This window comes from Panulirus ornatus, chromosome 43, assembly GCF_036320965.1.
Source record: "Panulirus ornatus isolate Po-2019 chromosome 43, ASM3632096v1, whole genome shotgun sequence".
Lineage (NCBI taxonomy): Eukaryota > Metazoa > Arthropoda > Malacostraca > Decapoda > Palinuridae > Panulirus > Panulirus ornatus.
This window is the reverse complement of record NC_092266.1, coordinates 32778639-32799516: the sequence shown is the minus strand read 5'-3', so window position 1 is coordinate 32799516 and position 20878 is coordinate 32778639. Positions and strand designations below refer to the sequence as shown.

At 42.5% G+C, this 20878-nt stretch overlaps 1 protein-coding gene across 4 annotated transcripts in view; it reads right to left on the bottom strand.

Annotated features, from left to right (window-relative positions):
* LOC139762544 (uncharacterized) overlaps window positions 1–20878 on the bottom strand; it is a 38774-nt gene that overhangs the window by 9231 nt on the left and 8665 nt on the right. For all 4 annotated transcript variants that reach the window (XM_071687556.1, XM_071687558.1, XM_071687559.1 and 1 more), the window contains exon 4: window positions 1832–2311. In XM_071687556.1, the coding sequence (XP_071543657.1) occupies window positions 1832–2311 (480 nt within the window). The remainder of the gene's footprint in view (window positions 1–1831; window positions 2312–20878) is intronic.

The following is a 20878-nucleotide window of genomic DNA, read 5'->3' as shown; positions in this document are numbered from 1 at the left end:
TGAGAGCCTTCTACAGAGCAGCAAATGCATGTTTAAGTGTAGATGGAGAGTAGACTGAAAGTTTCAATATATATGTGGGTGTGAGGCAGGGCTATGTGAAGTCATCATGGCTTTTTAACATATAGATCGATGGAGTGATAAGAGGAATGAAAGCAAAAGTAGGGAAAGAGGGTGAAGAGATGGAGTGTGGTGGTGAGTTATGGTACCTATTGACAATCCCATTTGCAAATGATACTGTGTTGCTTGCAGAGACTCGAGAAGAAGAGTTACAGAAGGTGGCAATGGTTTCATGATGTGTGTAAGCATAAGCAATTGAAGGTAAAAGCAAGTAAAAGTAAAGTAATGGTGTCTGAAACCAAACAGAATGAAAGCACAGATTTTCCAAATCCCTATAGAGTGAGAGAAGAAAGTGTACTGTGTTACATATAAGAGAGGAAAAAGACTGGAAGAGCCAACAGAATTCAAGTAAATAGGAGCTATCTTGGGTAAGCTTGGTAATATGGAAGGAGATATATGGGAGAGAGCAGTACAGGGTAGAGGAGCCACTAGATCCATAGGGGAGCTTTAATCAAGAAAGTATGGCACATAAGTGAGTAGAATGGGAGAAAGTGAGTGATTCCAAGTGAAGTGTAACATCACCTTGGTTACTTGATATGTTCCTGGACAGATTGGCAAAAGAAGTATATGCAAAGGTTTTGGAGCGATGGGTGGATCTACAATATGCTAAGGGTGAGGGGGAGCCTGTACAATGATTCACTTGTCTGATAATGCCACCACTCTGGTGGGAGACTCAAGGGAGAAAATGCAGAAGCTGGTGTCTAAGTATGAGAGTATGAAAGAGGAAACTATGGGTTAATATGAATAAAAGTAAGTTAATGAGGTTTAACATGGGAACAAGATAAGCTGGTTTAAATAAGAGTTTGAATCAGGAGAAACTGAAGGAAGCAGTTTGCTTCTGACAACTGACTTTGAATCAGATGGAGCTGAGGGAACAAAAGTGAGTCATAAGATGGGAGAGGAGTCAAAGTTTCTGGGAGCACTGAGGAGTGCGTTGCAGGAGAGATCACTGTTGGTGAGGGAAGCAAATGGCACATCTGATGGTATATTAGTCCCAAGGGTGTTGTATGGGTGCAAGTCTTGGGCTAAAAGTGCAAAAGAAAATTTGAGGAAGGATGTGTTGGAAATTAAATGCCTGACATTATGTAGTGTGAAGAAAGCTGATCATGTACGGAATGGCACTGTAAGAAAGATGTGTGGCAGTAAACAGATTATTAATGAAAGTACTAACCAAGATGTACTAAAATGGTTTGGGCATATGAAGAGGATGAACAAGGAGAGACTAAGAACTTGTACATATCGAATGTGGAGGAAAGAAGGGATAGGGCGAGACCAAGAAGGAAATGAAAGGATGAGTTTAGAGTGAAAAAGCCTTTGAGTTATCTGGATCTTAATGTTCAGAAGGGTGAGAGGAATGCATGAGGAAATAGGAGTAATGTAGTATACAAGAGAAAACATGTAGTCAATGGGCTGAACTAGGGCATAAGAAGTGATCTGGAGAAAACCAAAGACTTGGCTAAAGATAAAAGCTTTGGTTTTAGTCATTATATAACACAGAAAATGGTGAGCTAAGCATGAAAAGACAATTATAAATTTTGTTCAGTTCTTTCATTAACCCTTGACTGATAGCTGTCTTCAAAATGTCATCAAATACTTATATTCAACTATTATCATAAAATCAATATTTATCTAAAATGAACACAGTAGAGAAACTACAACTGAAAACCATGCTAAATGTCATGCATGCAAGCCAAGTAGCTTACAGGACACTTACGGACAGCTGTAGGCACAGATGGCACCACTGAGCTTTGTCCAGCCCCTGCTGTTGGTCCAGAGACTATACCAGGCATACTTCCTGCTACTGACCCAGACATGACCCCAGACACCATACAAGGAATAGCACCTGGCACAGCAGCTGCAGTGGATTCTACAGTCATATCAGGAATACTCCTAGGCATTGTCCCTGGCATAGAACTAGTCAAGTTACTTGGGGCTGCAGTCAGAGGAGGTATGGCAGCCACAGGTGGTGCTGCAGCTGCAGGAACAGCAGGAACTGAGACAGGAGCAACAGGAACAGGGGCTGAAATAGGGGCAGCAGGAGGAAGTACAGAGGCCGAAATAACCATAGGTGACACAACCGGACCAGGTGCCCTTGCTGGAGTGACTGAAAGGCCACTATCAAGACCTGTAAGACCTGCTACCCCCACCCCAGCCACCACCCCAACATTGCTAGTCCCAGGTCCCATGGAAGTGCCTAGGGAGACCAACAACAGGTGTCAACATAAGAATAAATGCTGATAATGTGTGTAATGACATGTTGCTAATATGAAGACCATATAATGCACTGTTCTTGGTCAGCTTCTATTAACCCACTTTTAGAAGCAAACCACTTCCATAGATTCAATGTACTTTCCGGTAATAAACACGAAGCACTTCAAACCTAAGCAAAGTACCCTTGATTCTAAAGTACAAAGACTCAGTTTCATAAACATGATATTCACCCAATATGCTGAATTCTAAATTTTTGAAGTTTTCATCTCCACAGAGTGGTGCATGTTTATTTATCTCTAAACATCTCTGTTGTATAAAGAAAAGATTCTTATTTACAATACTGAAAGCTGATCATAATTTCTATATCTAATACTCAACTTTGTGCTTTACAATAAAGGACACTGGTTGAAATGTACACTATCAATTCTTTCTAGTAACTCATACATGATCTCTCTTTACAATAAACCCTTGCTAAACATGACTAAAGAAAAATTGAACTAGGTGGGAAAACAGACTACGTCCTAAAAATGCAAATGAAAAATAACAAAAAAGTTTTTGAAAAATTATCCAGCAGAGGCTGATAGCTAAAATGAACACAAACTGACTGTCACAGTCATGATATAAAAAGGAACTGGGAAAGCAATGGCCACTAACGACCAATGTCTAACTTTCCTTTGAAAGGGCATATACACCAATGATCCAATATAGCTTATCAACAAAAAGAGGATAGTAAAAGATAAAAGAACCCCTTGAAGTATCAACTCAGAAGATGTCAGTCTTTTAAACCACCACCTATAGGCAGTGGGAGAAACATCTTATGTAGCTGGAGAAATTTTCCATGAAAATTACCCAGAAAAAGTAGCTTTATGCTCAGCAAAGTTATAAAAAAATGCCTCTGCCAATAGAAAAAGTAGCTTTATGCTCAGAATTTAATAGAAGAATGTGTGCAAGGTAAGAACGTTATCTGGCAGAGCAAAAATGGGTATGTTTGAAGGAATAGTGGTTCCAACAATGTTAAATGGCTGCGAGGCATGGGCTATAGATAGGGTTGTGCAGAGGAGGGGGATGTGTTGGAAACGAGATGTTTGAGGACAATATGTGGTGTGAGGTGCTTTGATCTAGTAAGTAATGAAAGGGTAAGAGAGATGTGTGGTAATAAAAAGAGTGTGGTTGAGATAGCAGAAGAGGGTGTTTTGAAATGGTTTGGTCACATGGAGAGAATGAGTGAGGAAAGATTGACAAAGAGGATATATGTGCCGGAGGTGGAGGGAACGAGGAGAAGTGAGAGACCAAATTGGAGGCGGAAGGATGGAATGAAAAAGATCTTGAGTGATGGGGGCCTAAACATACAGGAGGGTGAAAGGCGTACAAGGAATAGAGTGAGTTGGAACGATGTGGTATACTGGGGTCAACGTGCTGTCAATGGACTGAGCCAGGGAATGTGAAGCATCTGGGGTAAACTATAAAAAGGTCTGTGAGGCCTGGATGTGGAAAGGGAGCTGTGGTTTCAGTGCATTACACATGACAGCTATAGACTGAGTGTGAACAAATGTGGCCTTTGTTGTCTTTTCCTAGCGCTACCTCGCAAGCATGCGGGGGGAGGGGGGTGCCATTTCATGTGTGGCGGGGTGGCGATGGGAATGGATGAAGGCAGCAAGTATGAATATGTACATGTGTATAAGAGATATACATAAGTATACATATGTAAGTAGGGGAGAGCCAGAGAGCATTATTGGATTACGTGTTAATTGATAGGTGCGTGAAAGAGAGACTTTTGGAAGTTAATGTGCCGAGAGGTGCAACTGGAGAGGTGTCTGATCATTATCTTGTAGAGGTGAAGGTGAAGATATGTAGAGGTTTTCAGAAAAGAGAAAAAGTTGGGGTGAAGAGAGTGGTGAGAGTAAGTGAGCCTGGGAAGGACACTTGTGTGAGGAAGTACCAGGAGAGACTGAATGCAGAATGAAAAAAGCTGAGAGCGAAGGAAGTAAGGGGAGTGGGGGAGAAATGGGATGTATTTAGGGAAGCAGTGATGGCTTGCGCAAAAGATGCTTGTGGCATGAGAAGTGTGGGAGGTGGGCAGATTAGAAAGGGTAGTGAATGGTGGGATGAAGAAGTAAGATTATTAGTGAAAGAGAAGAGAGAGGCATTTGGACTATTTTTGCAAGGATATAGTGCAAATGACTGGAAGATGTATAAAAGAAAGAGGCAAGAGGTCAAGAGAAAGGTGCAAGAGGTGAAAAAGAGGGCAAATGAGAGTTGGGGTGAGAGAGTATCATTTAATTTTCAGGAGAATAAAAAGATATTTTGGAAGGACGTAAATAAAGTGCGTAAGACAAGAAAACAAATGGGAACATTGGTGAAGGGGGCTAATGGAGAGGCAATAACAAGTAGTGGTGATGAGGAGATGGTGTGAGTATTTTGAAGGTTTGTTGAATGTGTTAGATGACAGAGTGGCAGATACAGGGTGTTTCGGTTTAGGTGGTGTGCGAAGTGAGAGGGTCTGGGAGAATGGTTTGGTAAACAGAGAAGAGCTAGTGAAAGCTTTGTGGAAGATGAAAGGTGGCAAGGTGGCGGCAGGTTTGGATGGTACTGCAGTGGAATTTATCAAAAATGGGGGTGACTGTGTTGCTGACTGGTTGGTGAGGATACTCAATGTATGTATGGCTCATGGTGAAGAGCCTGAGGATTGGTGGAATGCTTGCATAGCACCACTGTACAAAGGCAAAGGGGATAAAGGTGAGTGTTCAAGTTACAGAGGTATAAGTATGTTCAGTATTCCAGGGAAATTATATGGGAGGGTATTGATTGAGAGGGTGAAGGCATGTACAGAGCATCAGACTGGGGAAGAGCAGTGTGGTTTCAGAAGTGGCAGACGATGTGTGGATCAGGTGTTTGCTTTGAAGAATGTACGTGAGAAATGCTTAGAAAACAAATGGATTTGTCTGTAGCATTTACGGATCTAGAGAAGGCATATGACAGAATTGACAGAGAAGCTCTGTGGAAGGTATCAAGAGTATAGTGTGTGGGAGGCAAGTTGCTAGAAGCACTGAAAAGTTTTTATCGAGGATGTAAACCATGTGTACGAGTAGGAAGTGAAGAAAGTGATTGGTTCCCAGTGAATATCGGTTTGCGGCAAGGGTGTGTGATGTCTCCATGGTTGTTTAATTTGTTTATGGATGGGGTTGTTAGGGAGGTGAATGCAAGAGTTTTGGAGAGAGGGGCAAGTATGCAGTCTGTTGTGGATGAGAGGGCTTGGTAAGTGAGTCAGTTGTTGTTCGCTGATGATACAGCGATGGTGGCTGATTCAGGTGAGAAACTGCAGAAGCTGGTGACTGAGTTTGGTAAAGTGTGTGAAAGAAGAAAGCTAAGAGTAAATGTGAATAAGAGCAAGGTTATTAGGTACAGTAGGGTTGAGGGACAAGTCAGTTGGGGATAAGTTTGAATGGAGAAAAACTGGAGGAAGTCAAGTGCTTTAGATATCTGGGAGTGGATTTGGCAGCAGATGGAATCATGGAAGCGGAAGTGAGTCACAGGGTGGGGGAGGGGGTGAAGGTTCTGGGAGTGTTGAAGAATGTGTGGAAGGCGAGAACATTATCTCGGAAAGCAAAAATGGGTATGTTTGAAGGAATAGTGGTTCCAACAATGTTATATGGTTGCAAGGCATGGGCTATATATAGGGTTGTGCAGAAGAGGGTGGATCTGTTGGAAATGAGATGTCTGAGGACATTTTTGTGGTGTGAGGTGGTTTGATTGAGAAAGTAATGAAAGGATAAGAGAGATGTGTGGTAATAAAAAGAGTGTGGTTGAGAGAGCAGAAAAGGGCGTTTTGAAATGGTTAGGTCACATGGAGAGAATGAGTGAGGAAAGATTGACACAGAGGATATACGTGTTGGAGGTGGAGGGAACAAGGAGAAGTGGGAGACCAAATTGGTGGCAGAAGGATGGAGTGAAAATGTTTTTTGAGCAGTTTGGGCCTGAACATGCAGGAGGGTGAAAGACATGCAAGGAACAGAGTGAATTAGAAAGATGTGGTATACTGTGTTCAATATGCTGTCAATGGATTGAACCAGGGCATGTGCAATGTCTGGGGTAAACCATGGAAAGTTTTGTGGGGCATGGATGTGGAAAGGGAGCTGTGGTTTCAGTGTGAACGAATGTGGCCTTTGTTGTCTTTTCCTAGTGCTACCTCGCATGTGCGGGGGAGGGGGGGTGTCATTTCATGTGTGGAGGGGTGGCAACAGGAATGAATAAAGGCAGCAAGTATGAATTATGTACATGTGTATATATGTATATGTCTGTGTATGTATATATATATACATACTGTATTAGGTACAGTAGGGTTGAGGGTCAAGTCAATTGGGAGGTAAGTTTGAATGGAGAAAAACTGGAGGAAGTAAAGTGTTTTAGATATCTGGGAGTGGATCTGGCAGCGGATGGAACCATGGAAGCAGAAGTGGATCATAGGGTGGGGGAGGGGGCGAAAATTCTGGGAGCCTTGAAGAATGTGTGGAAGTCGAGAACATTATCTCGGAAAGCAAAAATGGGTATTTTTGAAGGAATAGTGGTTCCAACAATGTTGTATGGTTGCGAGGCATGGGCTCTGGATAGAGTTGTGCGCAGGAGGATGGATGTGCTGGAAATGAGATGTTTGAGGACAATGTGTGGTGTGAGGTGGTTTGATCGAGTAAGTAACGTAAGGGTAAGAGAGATGTGTGGAAATAAAAAGAGCGTGGTTGAGAGAGCAGAAGAGGGTGTTTTGAAATGGTTTGGGCACATGGAGAGAATGAGTGAGGAAAGATTGACCAAGAGGATATATGTGTCGGAGGTGGAGGGAACGAGGAGAAGTGGGAGACCAAATTGGAGGTGGAAAGATGGAGTGAAAAAGATTTTGTGTGATCGGGGCCTGAACATGCAGGAGGGTGAAAGGAGGGCAAGGAATAGAGTGAATTGGATCGATGTGGTATACCGGGGTTGACGTGCTGTCAGTGGGTTGAATCAGGGCATGTGAAGCGTCTGGGGTAAACCATGGAAAGCTGTGTAGGTATGTATATTTGCGTGTGTGGATGTATGTATATACATGTGTATGGGGGTGGGTGCCATTTCTTTCGTCTGTTTCCTTGCGCTACCTCACAAACGCAGGAGACAGCGACAAAGCAAAAAAAAAAAATATATATATATATATATATATATATATATATATATATATATCCATTTGCTTTTCTAAGTATTTCTCACATACATTCTTCAAAGCAAACACCTGATCCACACATCCTCTACCACTTCTGAAACCGCACTGCTCTTCCCCAATCTGATGCTCTGTACATGCCTTCACCCTCTCAATCAATACCCTCCCATATAATTTACCAGGAATACTCAACAAACTTATACCTCTGTAATTTGAGCACTCACTCTTATCCCCTTTGCCTTTGTACAATGGCACTATGCACGCATTCCGCCAATCCTCAGGCACCTCACCATGAGTCATACATACATTAAATAACCTTACCAACCAGTCAACAATACAGTCACCCCCTTTCTTAATAAATTCCACTGCAATACCATCCAAACCTGCTGCCTTGCCGGCTTTCATCTTCCGCAAAGCTTTTACTACCTCTTCTCTGTTTACCAAATCATTTTCCCTAACCCTCTCACTTTGCACACCACCTCGACCAAAACACCCTATATCTGCCACTCTGTCATCAGACACATTCAACAAACCTTCAAAATACTCATTCCATCTCCTTCTCACATCACCGCTACTTGTTATCACCTCCCCATTTACGCCCTTCACTGAAGTTCCCATTTGCTCCCTTGTCTTACGCACCCTATTTACCTCCTTCCAGAACATCTTTTTATTCTCCCTAAAATTTACTGATAGTCTCTCACCCCAACTCTCATTTGCCCTTTTTTTCACCTCTTGCACCTTTCTCTTGACCTCCTGTCTCTTTCTTTTATACTTCTCCCATACTTTGTATGTAGCATTTATGGATCTGGAGAAGGCATATGATAGAGTTGATAGAGATGCTCTGTGGAAGGTATTAAGAATATATGGTGTGGGAGGCAAGTTGTTAGAAGCAGTGAAAAGTTTTTATCGAGGATGTAAGGCATGTGTACGTGTAGGAAGAGAGGAAAGTGATTGGTTCTCAGTGAATGTAGGTTTGCGGCAGGGGTGTGTGATGTCTCCATGGTTGTTTAATTTGTTTATGGATGGGGTTGTAAGGGAGGTAAATGCAAGAGTCCTGGAAAGAGGGGCAAGTATGAAGTCTGTTGGGGATGAGAGAGCTTGGGAAGTGAGTCAATTGTTGTTCGCTGATGATACAGCGCTGGTGGCTGATTCATGTGAGAAACTGCAGAAGCTGGTGACTGAGTTTGGTAAAGTGTGTGGAAGAAGAAAGTTGAGAGTAAATGTGAATAAGAGCAAGGTTATTAGGTACAGTAGGGGTGAGGGTCAAGTCAATTGGGAGGTGAGTTTGAATGGAGAAAAACTGGAGGAAGTGAAGTGTTTTAGATATCTGGGAGTGGATCTGTCAGCGGATGGAACCATGGAAGCGGAAGTGGATCATAGGGTGGGGGAGGGGGCGAAAATTTTGGGAGCCTTGAAAAATGTGTGGAAGTCGAGAACATTATCTCGGAAAGCAAAAATGGGTATGTTTGAGGGAATAGTGGTTCCAACAATGCTGTATGGTTGCGAGGCGTGGGCTATGGATAGAGATGTGCGCAGGAGGATGGATGTGCTGGAAATGAGATGTTTGAGGACAATGTGTGGTGTGAGGTGGTTTGATCGAGTAAGTAACGTAAGGGTAAGAGAGATGTGTGGAAATAAAAAGAGCGTGGTTGAGAGAGCAGAAGAGGGTGTTTTGAAATGGTTTGGGCACATGGAGAGAATGAGTGAGGAGAGATTGACCAAGAGGATATATGTGTCGGAGGTGGAGGGAACGAGGAGAAGAGGGAGACCAAATTGGAGGTGGAAAGATGGAGTGAAAAAGATTTTGTGTGATCGGGGCCTGAACATGCAGGAGGGTGAAAGGAGGGCAAGAAATAGAGTGAATTGGAGTCATGTGGTATACAGGGGTTGACGTGCTGTCAGTGGATTGAAGCAAGGCATGTGAAGCGTCTGGGGTAAACCATGGAAAGCTGTGTAGGTATGTATATTTGCGTGTGTGGACGTGTGTATGTACATGTGTATGGGGGGGGGGGGTTGGGCCATTTCTTTCGTCTGTTTCCTTGCGCTACCTCGCAAACGCGGGAGACAGCGACAAAGTATAAAAAAAAAAAAAAAAAAAAAAAAATATATATATATATATATATATATATATATATATATATATATTATCCCTGGGGACAGGGGAGAAAGAATACTTCCCACGTATTCCCTGCGTGTCATAGAAGGCGACTAAAAGGGGAGGGAGCGGGGGGCTGGAAATCCTCCCCTCGTTTTTTTTTTTTTAATTTTCCAAAAGAGGGAACAGAGAACGAGGCCAGGTGAGGACATTCCCTCAGAGGCTCAGTCCTCTGTTCTTAACGCTACCTTGCTAACGCGGGAGATGGCGAATAGTATGAAAGAAAAATATATATATATATGTGTGTACTTTGAAATGTATAGGTATGTATGTTGGAAAGGATCACAATTTTGCGCGTGATCAAGATATTCCTATGAGTCCACGGGGAAAATGAAACACGAAAAGTTCCCAAGTGCACTTTTGTGTAATAATCACATCATCAGGGGAGACACAAGAGAGAAATATAACAGTCAGTTGATATACATCGAAGAGACAAAGCTAGGACGCCATTTGATAAACATGTGATTGTCCAAAACATATGTTTTGGACAATCACATATATATGAATTTATCTATTCATTTACTTATCCATATATATACATATCACTGTGAGATTTATTTTATTCAGATACATCAATCATGTACCTATACTGTACTGTATTCCTCTTGACATTTTATTCATATTTTTTGTGAAATCTTTTATAAGAAATCTTCCACATGAATGTAAATCCCCTTTATCCCAGTGCATCCAATGGTAAAACTTGTTTCACCATATGGTTTTTTGCTTACATTACATTTTCCAGGAACACACTTCCAATGTGAAGTGGGCAATCTTCAAACCTTTCGGGAGTCTGGAGCACTGTTATACAAAAAGTCTTGTTTACCAAGGGTTTGCTGTGTTGATGAGAGGTCATGATAAATGTATGATGATGCAATGAAACCTAAGTGCTTATAATTTACATACAACACTCTATAGAAAGATGTGATGAGACAATAAGTCTTTTATTCTGTACTCCAAAAACAAATATAAAAGAACAACTAATTCCAATAGGAACAAAAAGAGTAAAATAATCAACAGCAAATCAGCTCAGTGTCAAGACCCACTAGGCTGTCATTAAAATTTAAATATGACAGGAGAGGGCAAGATATTAAAGGAAAACATTAATTAACCAAGATAAGAGTAAATGAGGGATTAGTAATTAAAGGAAGAAATCATGAAATTAAAGTTCTGTTAAGTAATCAAATGTACATAAGATAGTGTCACAAAAAATCCTTTATCATGCGAAAAAAAAAAAAGGAGCATTATTTCCAGAATCAAACTTCGAAAAATGTGATTCTTATTTTCCTTATATACACTTATGCTTCCTTTAATATATGCATGGCGTAGATTCTCTTTCATCCATTTTCTCCTATATTTTTCTGAATATGTAAATCCAATATTATCAATTCATTCATTAGATAAGAATATACAGACCTTTCCATGCTTTACTCCAGATGGTTCATATGACCTTGTTCAGTTAACTGACCGCACGTCAACTCCAGTATACCACATCATTCCAATTCACTCCAATCCACGCATGCCTTTTGCCTTCTTTCATGCTTGGGTCCCAGTCACTCAAATCTTTTATACTCCATCATACTTGATAGCCATTCTCTCCGTTAGTGCCAAGAAACAGACAAAGAAAAACACATCCACTCACACATACATGTACACATACACACACACACACACACACACACAGACACACACACACACACACACATATTTTTTTTTATCATTTTGCTTTGTCACTGTCTCCTGCGTTTGCGAGGTAGTGCAAGGAAACAGACAAAAGAAATGGCCCAACCCACACACACAAACATGTATATACATACACATCCACACACGCAAATATACATACCTATACGTCTCAATGTACACATATATATACACACACAGACATATACATATATACACATGTACATAATTCACCAACCCCGGTATACCACATCATTCCAATTCACTCTATTCCTTGCACGCCTTTCACCCTCTTGCATGTTCAGGCCCCGATCACTCAAAATCTTTTTCACTCCATCTTTCCACCTAAAATTTGGTCTCACAATTCTCCTCGTTCCCTCCACCTCTGATACATATATCCTCTTGGTCAATCTTTCCTCACTCATTCTCTCCATGTGACCAAACATTTTCAAAACACCCTCTTCTGCTCTCTCAACCACACTCTTTTTATTTACACACATCTCTCTTACCCTTATATTACTTACTCGATCAAACCACCTCACACCACATATTGTCCTCAAACATCTCATTTCCAGCACATCCACCCTCCTGCGCACAACTCTATCCATAGCCCACGCCTCGCAACCATACAACATTGTTGGAACCACTATTCCTTCAAACATACCCATTTTAGCTTTCCGAGATAATGTTCTCGACTTCCAAACATTCTTCAAGGCTCCCAGAATTTTCGCCCCCTCCCCCACCCTATGATTCACTTCCGCTTCCATGGTTCCATCCGCTGCCAGATCCACTCCCAGATACCTAAAACACTTTACTTCCTCCAGTTTTTCTCCATTTAAACTTACCTCCCAATTGACTTGACCCTCAACCCTACTGTGCCTAATAACCATGCTCTTATTCACATTTACTCTCAGCTTTCTTCTTTCACACACTTTACCAAACTCGAGTCACCAGCTTCTGCAGTTTCTCACCCAAATCAGCCATCAGCACTGTATCATCAGCGAACAACAACTGACTCACTTCCCAAGCTCTCTCATCCACAACAGACTGCATACTTGCCCCTCTTTCCAAAACTCTTCCATTTACTTCCCTAACAACCCCATCCATAAACAAATTAAACAACCATGGAGACATCACACACCCCTGCCGCAAACCTACATTCACTGAGAACCAATCACTTTCCTCTCTTCTTACACGTACACATACCTTACAGCATTGATAAAAGCTTTTCACTGCTTCTAACAACTTGCCTCCCACACCATACATTCTTAATACCTTCCACAGAGCATCTCTATCAACTTTATCATATGCCTTCTCCAGATCCATAAATGCTACATACAAATCCATTTGCTTTTCCAAGTATTTCTCATATACATTCTTCAAAGCAAACACCTGATCCACACATCCTCTACCACTTCTGAAACCACACTGCTCTTCCCCAATCTGATGCTCTGTACCTGCCTTCACCCTCTCAATCAATACCCTCCCATATAATTTACCAGGAATACTCAACAAACTTATACCTCTGTAATTTGAGCACTCACTCTTATCCCCTTTGCCTTTGTACAATGGCACTATGCAAGCATTCTGCCAATCCTCAGGCACCTCACCATGAATCATACATACATTAAATAACCTTACCAACCAGTCAACAATACAGTCACCCACTTTTTTAATAAATTCCACTGCAATACCATACAAACCTGCTGCCTTGCCGGCTTTCATCTTCTTCCGCAAAGCTTTTACTACCACCTTCTCTGTTTACCAAATCATTTTCCCTAACCTTCTCACTTTGCACACCAGTGTTGTAAATGGAAATCGTGAAGAGCTTGTAGATTTATGTGCTGAAAAAGGACTGGTGATTGGGAATACCTGGTTTAAAAAGCGAGATATACATAAGTATACGTATGTAAGTAGGAGAGATGGCCAGAGAGTGTTATTGGATTAGGTGTTAATTGACAGGCGCGCGAAAGAAAGACTTCTGGATGTTAATGTGCTGAGAGGTGCAACTGGAGGGATGTCTGATCATTATCTTGTGGAGGTGAAGGTGAAGATTTGTATGGGTTTTCAGAAAAGAAGAGAGAATGTTGGGGTGAAGAGGGTGGTGAGAGTCAGGGAGCCTGGGAAGGAGACTTGTGTGAGGAAGTACCTGGAGAGACTGAGTACAAAATGGAAAAAGGTGAGAACAAAGGAGGTAAGGGGAGTGGGAGAGGAATGGGATGTATTTTGGGAAGCAGTGATGGCTTGCGCAAAAGATGCTTGTGGCATGAGAAGCGTGGGAGGTGGGTTGATTAGAAAGAGTAGTGAGTGGTGGGATGAAGAAGTAAGATTATTAGTGAAAGAGAAGAGAGAGGCATTTGGACGATTTTTGCAGGGAAAAAATGCAAATGAGTGGGAGATGTACAAAAGAAAGAGACAGGAAGTCAAGAGAAAGGTGCAAGAGGTGAAAAAGAGGGCAAATGAGAGTTGGGGTGAGAGAGTATCATTAAATTTTAGGGAGAATAAAAAGATGTTCTGGAAGGAGGTAAATAAATAAATAAAAATAAAAAAAAAAAAATATATATATATATATATATATATATATATATATATATATATATATATATATATATATATATATGTATATATGTATATATATATTTACTTTTTTTTAATATACTTTGTCGCTGTCTCCCGCGTTTGCGAGGTAGCGCAAGGAAACAGACGAAAGAAATGGCCCAACCCCCCCCCATACACATGTATATACATACGTCCACACACGCAAATATACATACCTACACAGCTTTCCATGGTTTACCCCAGACGCTTCACATGCCTTGATTCAATCCACTGACAGCACGTCAACCCCGGTATACCACATCGCTCCAATTCACTCTATTCCTTGCCCTCCTTTCACCCTCCTGCATGTTCAGGCCCCGATCACACAAAATCTTTTTCACTCCATCTTTCCACCTCCAATTTGGTCTCCCTCTTCTCCTCGTTCCCTCCACCTCCGACACATATATCCTCTTGGTCAATCTTTCCTCACTCATTCTCTCCATGTGACCAAACCACTTCAAAACACCCTCTTCTGCTCTCTCAACCACACTCTTTTTATTTCCACACATCTCTCTTACCCTTACGTTACTCACTCGATCAAACCACCTCACACCACACATTGTCCTCAAACATCTCATTTCCAGCACATCCATCCTCCTGCGCACAACTCTATCCATAGCCCACGCCTCGCAACCATACAACATTGTTGGAACAACTATTCCTTAAAACATACCCATTTTTGCTTTCCGAGATAATGTTCCCGACTTCCACACATTCTTCAAGGCCCCCAGAATTTTCGCCCCCTCCCCCACCCTATGATCCACTTCCGCTTCCATGGTTCCATCCACTGCCAGATCCACTCCCAGATATCTAAAACACTTCACTTCCTCCAGTTTTTCTCCATTCAAACTCACCTCCCAATTGACTTGACCCTCAACCCTACTGTACCTAATAACCTTGCTCTTATTCACATTTACTCTTAACTTTCTTCTTCCACACACTTTACCAAACTCAGTCACCAGCTTCTGCAGTTTCTCACATGAATCAGCCACCAGCGCTGTATCATCAGCGAACAACAACTGACTCACTTCCCAAGCTCTCTCATCCACAACAGACTTCATATTTGCCCCTCTTTCCAAAACTCTTGCATTTACCTCCCTAACAACCCCATCCATAAACAAATTAAACAACCATGGAGACATCACACACCCCTGCCGCAAACCTACATTCACTGAGAACCAATCACTTTCCTCTCTTCCTACACGTACACATGCCTTACATCCTCGATAAAAACTTTTCACTGCTTCTAACAACTTGCCTCCCACACCATATATTCTTAATACCTTCCACAGAGCATCTCTATCAAATCTATCATATGCCTTCTCCAGATCCATAAATGCTACATACAAATCCATTTGCTTTTCTAAGTATTTCTCACATACATTCTTCAAAGCAAACACCTGATCCACACATCCTCTACCACTTCTGAAACCACACTGCTCTTCCCCAATCTGATGCTCTGTACATGCCTTCACCCTCTCAATCAATACCCTCCCATATAATTTACCAGGAATACTCAACAAACTTATACCTCTGTAATTTGAGCACTCACTCTTATCCCCTTTGCCTTTGTACAATGGCACTATGCACGCATTCTGCCAATCCTCAGGCACCTCACCATGAGTCATACATACATTAAATAACCTTACCAACCAGTCAACAATACAGTCACCCCCTTTTTTAATAATTTCCACTGCAATACCATCCAAACCTGCTGCCTTGCCGGCTTTCATCTTCCGCAAAGCTTTCACTACCTCTTCTCTGTTTACCAAATCATTTTCCCTAACCCTCTCACTTTGCACACCACCTCGACCAAAACACCCTATATCTGCCACTCTATCATCAAACACATTCAACAAACCTTCAAAATACTCACTCCATCTCCTTCTCACATCACCACTACTTGTTATCACCTCCCCATTTGCGCCCTTCACTGAAGTTCCCATTTGCTCCCTTGTCTTACGCACTTTATTTACCTCCTTCCATAACATCTTTTTATTCTCCCTAAAATTTAATGATACTCTCTCACCCCAACTCTCATTTGCCCTTTTTTTCACCTCTTGCACCTTTCTCTTGACCTCCTGTCTCTTTCTTTTATACATCTCCCACTCAATTGCATTTTTTCCCTGCAAAAATCGTCCAAATGCCTCTCTATTCTCTTTCACTAATACTCTTACTTCTTCATCCCACCACTCACTACCCTTTCTAATCAACCCACCTCCCACTCTTCTCATGCCACAAGCATCTTTTGCGCAATCCATCACTGATTCCCTAAATACATCCCATTCTTCCCCCACTCCCCTTGCTTCCATTGTTCTCACCTATTTTTTTTTTTTTTTTTTTTTTTTTTTTTTATACTTTGTCGCTGTCTCCCGCGTTTGCGAGGTAGCGCAAGGAAACAGACGAAAGAAATGGCCCAACCCCCCCCATACACATGTACATACACACGTCCACACACGCAAATATACATACCTACACAGCTTTCCATGGTTTACCCCGGACGCTTCACATGCCTTGATTCAATCCACTGACAGCACGTCAACCCCTGTATACCACATCGCTCCAATTCACTCTATTCCTTGCCCTCCTTTCACCCTCCTGCATGTTCAGGCCCCGATCACACAAAATCCTTTTCACTCCATCTTTCCACCTCCAATTTGGTCTCCCTCTTCTCCTCGTTCCCTCCACCTCCGACACATATATCCTCTTGGTCAATCTTTCCTCACTCATTCTCTCCATGTGCCCAAACCATTTCAAAACACCCTCTTCTGCTCTCTCAACCACGCTCTTTTTATTTCCACACATCTCTCTTACCCTTACGTTACTTACTCGATCAAACCACCTCACACCACACATTGTCCTCAAACATCTCATTTCCAGCACATCCATCCTCCTGCGCACAACTCTATCCATAGCCCACGCCTCGCAACCATACAACATTGTTGGAACCACTATTCCTTCAAACATACCCATTTTTGCTTTCCGGGATAATGTTCTCGACTTCCACACATTTTTCAAGGCTCCCAAAATTTTCGCCCCCTCCCCCACCCTATGATCCACTTCCGCTTCCATGGTTCCATCCGCTGACAGATCCACTCCCAGATATCTAAAACACTTCACTTCCTCCAGTTTTTCTCCATTCAAACTCACCTCCCAATTGACTTGACCCTCAACCCTACTGTACCTAATAACCTTGCTCTTATTCACATTTACTCTTAACTTTCTTCTTCCACACACTTTACCAAACTCCGTCACCAGCTTCTGCAGTTTCTCACATGAATCCGCCACCAGCGCTGTATCATCAGCGAACAACAACTGACTCACTTCCCAAGCTCTCTCATCCCCAACAGACTTCATACTTGCCCCTCTTTCCAAAACTCTTGCATTTACCTCCCTAACAACCCCATCCATAAACAAATTAAACAACCATGGAGACATCACACACCCCTGCCGCAAACCTACATTCACTGAGAACCAATCACTTTCCTCTCTTCCTACACGTACACATGCCTTACATCCTCGATAAAAACTTTTCACTGCTTCTAACAACTTGCCTCCCACACCATATATTCTTAATACCTTCCATTTTGTCGCTTTGTCGCTGTCTCCCGCGTTTGCGAGGTAGCGCAAGGAAACAGACGAAAGAAATGGCACAACCCACCCCCATACACAATGTACACACACACACGCAAATATACATACCTATACATCTCAATGTACACATATATATACACACACAGACACATACATACATACCCATGCACACAATTCACACTGCCTGCCCCTATTCATTCCCATCGCCACCTCGCCACACATGGAATACCATCCCCCTCCCCCCTCATGTGTGCGAGGTAGCGCTAGGAAAAGACAACAAAGGCCCCATTTGTTCACACTCAGTCTCCAGCTGTCACACAATAATGACCGAAACCACAGCTCCCTTTCCACATCCAGGCCCCACAGAACTTTCCATGGTTTACCCCAGACGCTTCACATGCCCTGATTCAATCCACTGACAGCACGTCAACCCCGGTAGACCACATCGATCCAATTCACTCTATTCCTTGCCCGCCTTTCACCCTCCTGCATGTTCAGGCCCCGATAACTCAAAATCTTTTTCACTCCATCTTTCCACCTCCAATTTGGTCTCCCACTTCTCCTCGTTCCCTCCACCTCTGACACATATATCCTCTTGGTCAATCTTTCCTCACTCATTCTCTCCATGTGCCCAAACCATTTCAAAACACCCTCTTCTGCTCTCTCAACCACGCTCTTTTTATTTACACACATCTCTCTTACCCTTACATTACTTACTCGATCAAACCACCTCACAACACATATTGTCCTCAAACATCTCATTTCCAGCACATCCACCCTCCTGCGCACAACTCTATCCATAGCCCATGCCTCGCAACCATACAACATTGTTGGAACCACTATTCCTTCAAACATACCCATTTTTGCTTTCCGAGATAATGTTCTCGACTTCCAAACATTCTTCAAGGCTCCCAGAATTTTCGCCCCCTCCCCCACCCTATGATTCACTTCCGCTTCCATGGTTCCATCCGCTGCCAGATCCACTCCCAGATATCTAAAACAATTTACTTCCTCCAGTTTTTCTCCATTCAAACTTACCTCCCAATTGACTTGACCCTACTGTACCTAATAACCTTGTTCTTATTCACATTTACTCTTAACTTTCTTCTTTCACACACTTTACCAAACTCAGTCACCAGCTTCTGCAGTTTCTCACATGAATCAGCCACCAGCGCTGTATCATCAGCGAACAACTGACTCACTTCCCAAGCTCTCTCATCCACAACAGACTTCATACTTGCCCCTCTTTCCAAAACTCTTGCATTCACCTCCCTAACAACCCCATCCATAAACAAATTAAACAACCATGGAGACATCACACACCCCTGCCGCAAACCTACATTCACTGAGAACCAATCACTTTCCTTTCTTCCTACACGTACACATGCCTTACATCCTCGATAAAAACTTTTCACTGCTTCTAACAACTCGCCTCCCACACCATATATTCTTAATACCTTCCACAGAGAATCTCTATCAACTCTTATCATATGCCTTCTCCAGATCCAGGTTATTAGGCACAGTAGGGTTGAGGGTCAAGTCAATTGGGAGGTAAGTTTGAATGGAGAAAAACTGGAGGAAGTAAAGTGTTTTAGATATCTGGGAGTGGATCTTGCAGCGGATGGAACCTTGGAAGCGGAAGTGAATCATAGGGTGGCAGAGGGGGCGAAAATTCTGGTAGCCTTGAAGAATGTTCGGAAGTCGAGAACATTATCTCGGAAGGCAAAAATGGGTATGTTTGAAGGAATAGTGGTTCAATCAATGTTGTATAGCTGCAAGGCGTGGGCTATGGATAGAGTTGTGCACAGGAGGGTGGATGTGCTGGAAATGAGATGTTTGAGGACAATATGTGGTGTGAGGTGGTTTGATCGAGTAAGTAATGTAAGGGTAAGAGAGATGTGTGTAAATAAAAAGAATGTGGTTGAGAGAGCAGAAGAGGGTGTTTTGAAATGGTTTGGTCACATGGAGAGAATGAGTGAAGAAAGATTGACCAAGAAGATATATGTGTCAGAGGTGGAGGGAATGAGGAGAAGTGGAAGACGAAACTGGAGGTGGAAAGATGGAGTGAAAAAGATTTTGAGTTATCGGGGCCTGAACATGCAAGAGGGTGAAAGGTGGGCAAGGAATAGAGTGAATTGGATCGATGTGGTATACCGGGGTCGACATGCTGTCAATGGATTGAACCTGGGCATGTGAAGCGTCTGGGGTAAACCATGGAAAGTTCTGTGGGGCCTGGATGTGGAAAGGGAGCTGTGGTTTCGGGCATTATTGCATGACAGCTAGAGACTGAGTGTGAACGAATGGGGCCTTTGTTGTCTTTTCCTAGCGCTACCTCACACACATGCGTGGGGAGGGGGTTGTTATTCCATGTGTGGCGAGGTGGCGATGGGAATAAATAAAGGCAGACAGTATGAATTGTGTGCATGTGTATATATGTATGTGTCTGTGTGTGTATATATATATGTGTACATTGAGATGTATGGGTATGTATATTTACGTGTGTGGACATGTATGTATAGACATGTGTATGGGGGTGGGTTGGGCCATTTCTTTCGTCTGTTTCCGTGCGCTACCTCGCAAACGCGGGAGACAGCGACAAAGCAAAATAAATAAATATATATAAATAAATATATGTATTGATTTTCATTATACTTTGTCGGTCTCCCGCATTAGCAAGATAGCGCAAGGAAACAGACAAAAGAATGGCCCAACCCACCCACATACACATGTATATACATACACGTCCACACACACAGATATACATACTTATACATCTCAACGTATACATATACACACACACACAGACATATACATATATACACACGTACATAATTCATAGTCTGCCCTTATTCATTCCCGTCGCCATCCTGCTACACATGAAATAACAAACTCCTCCCCCTGCATGTGCGCGAGGTAGCGCTAGGAAAAGACAACAAAGGCCACATTCATTCACACTCAATCTCTAGCTGTCATATATAATGCACCGAAACCACAGCTCCCTTTCCACATTCAGGCCCAACAAAACTTTCCATGGTTTACCCCAGATGCTTCACATGCCCTGGATGGTTCAATCCATTGACAGCACATCGACCCCAGTGCACCACATCATTCCAATTCACTCTATTCCTTGCACACCTTTCACCCTCCTGCATATTCAGGCCCCAATCACTCAAAATCTTTTCCACTCCATCCTTCCACCTCCAATTTGGTCTCCCACTTCTCCTCATTCCCTCCACCTCTGACACATATATCCCCTTTGTCAATCTTTCCTCACTCATTCTCTCCATGCGACCAAACCATTTCAAAACACCCTCTTCTGCTATCTCAACCACACTCTTTTT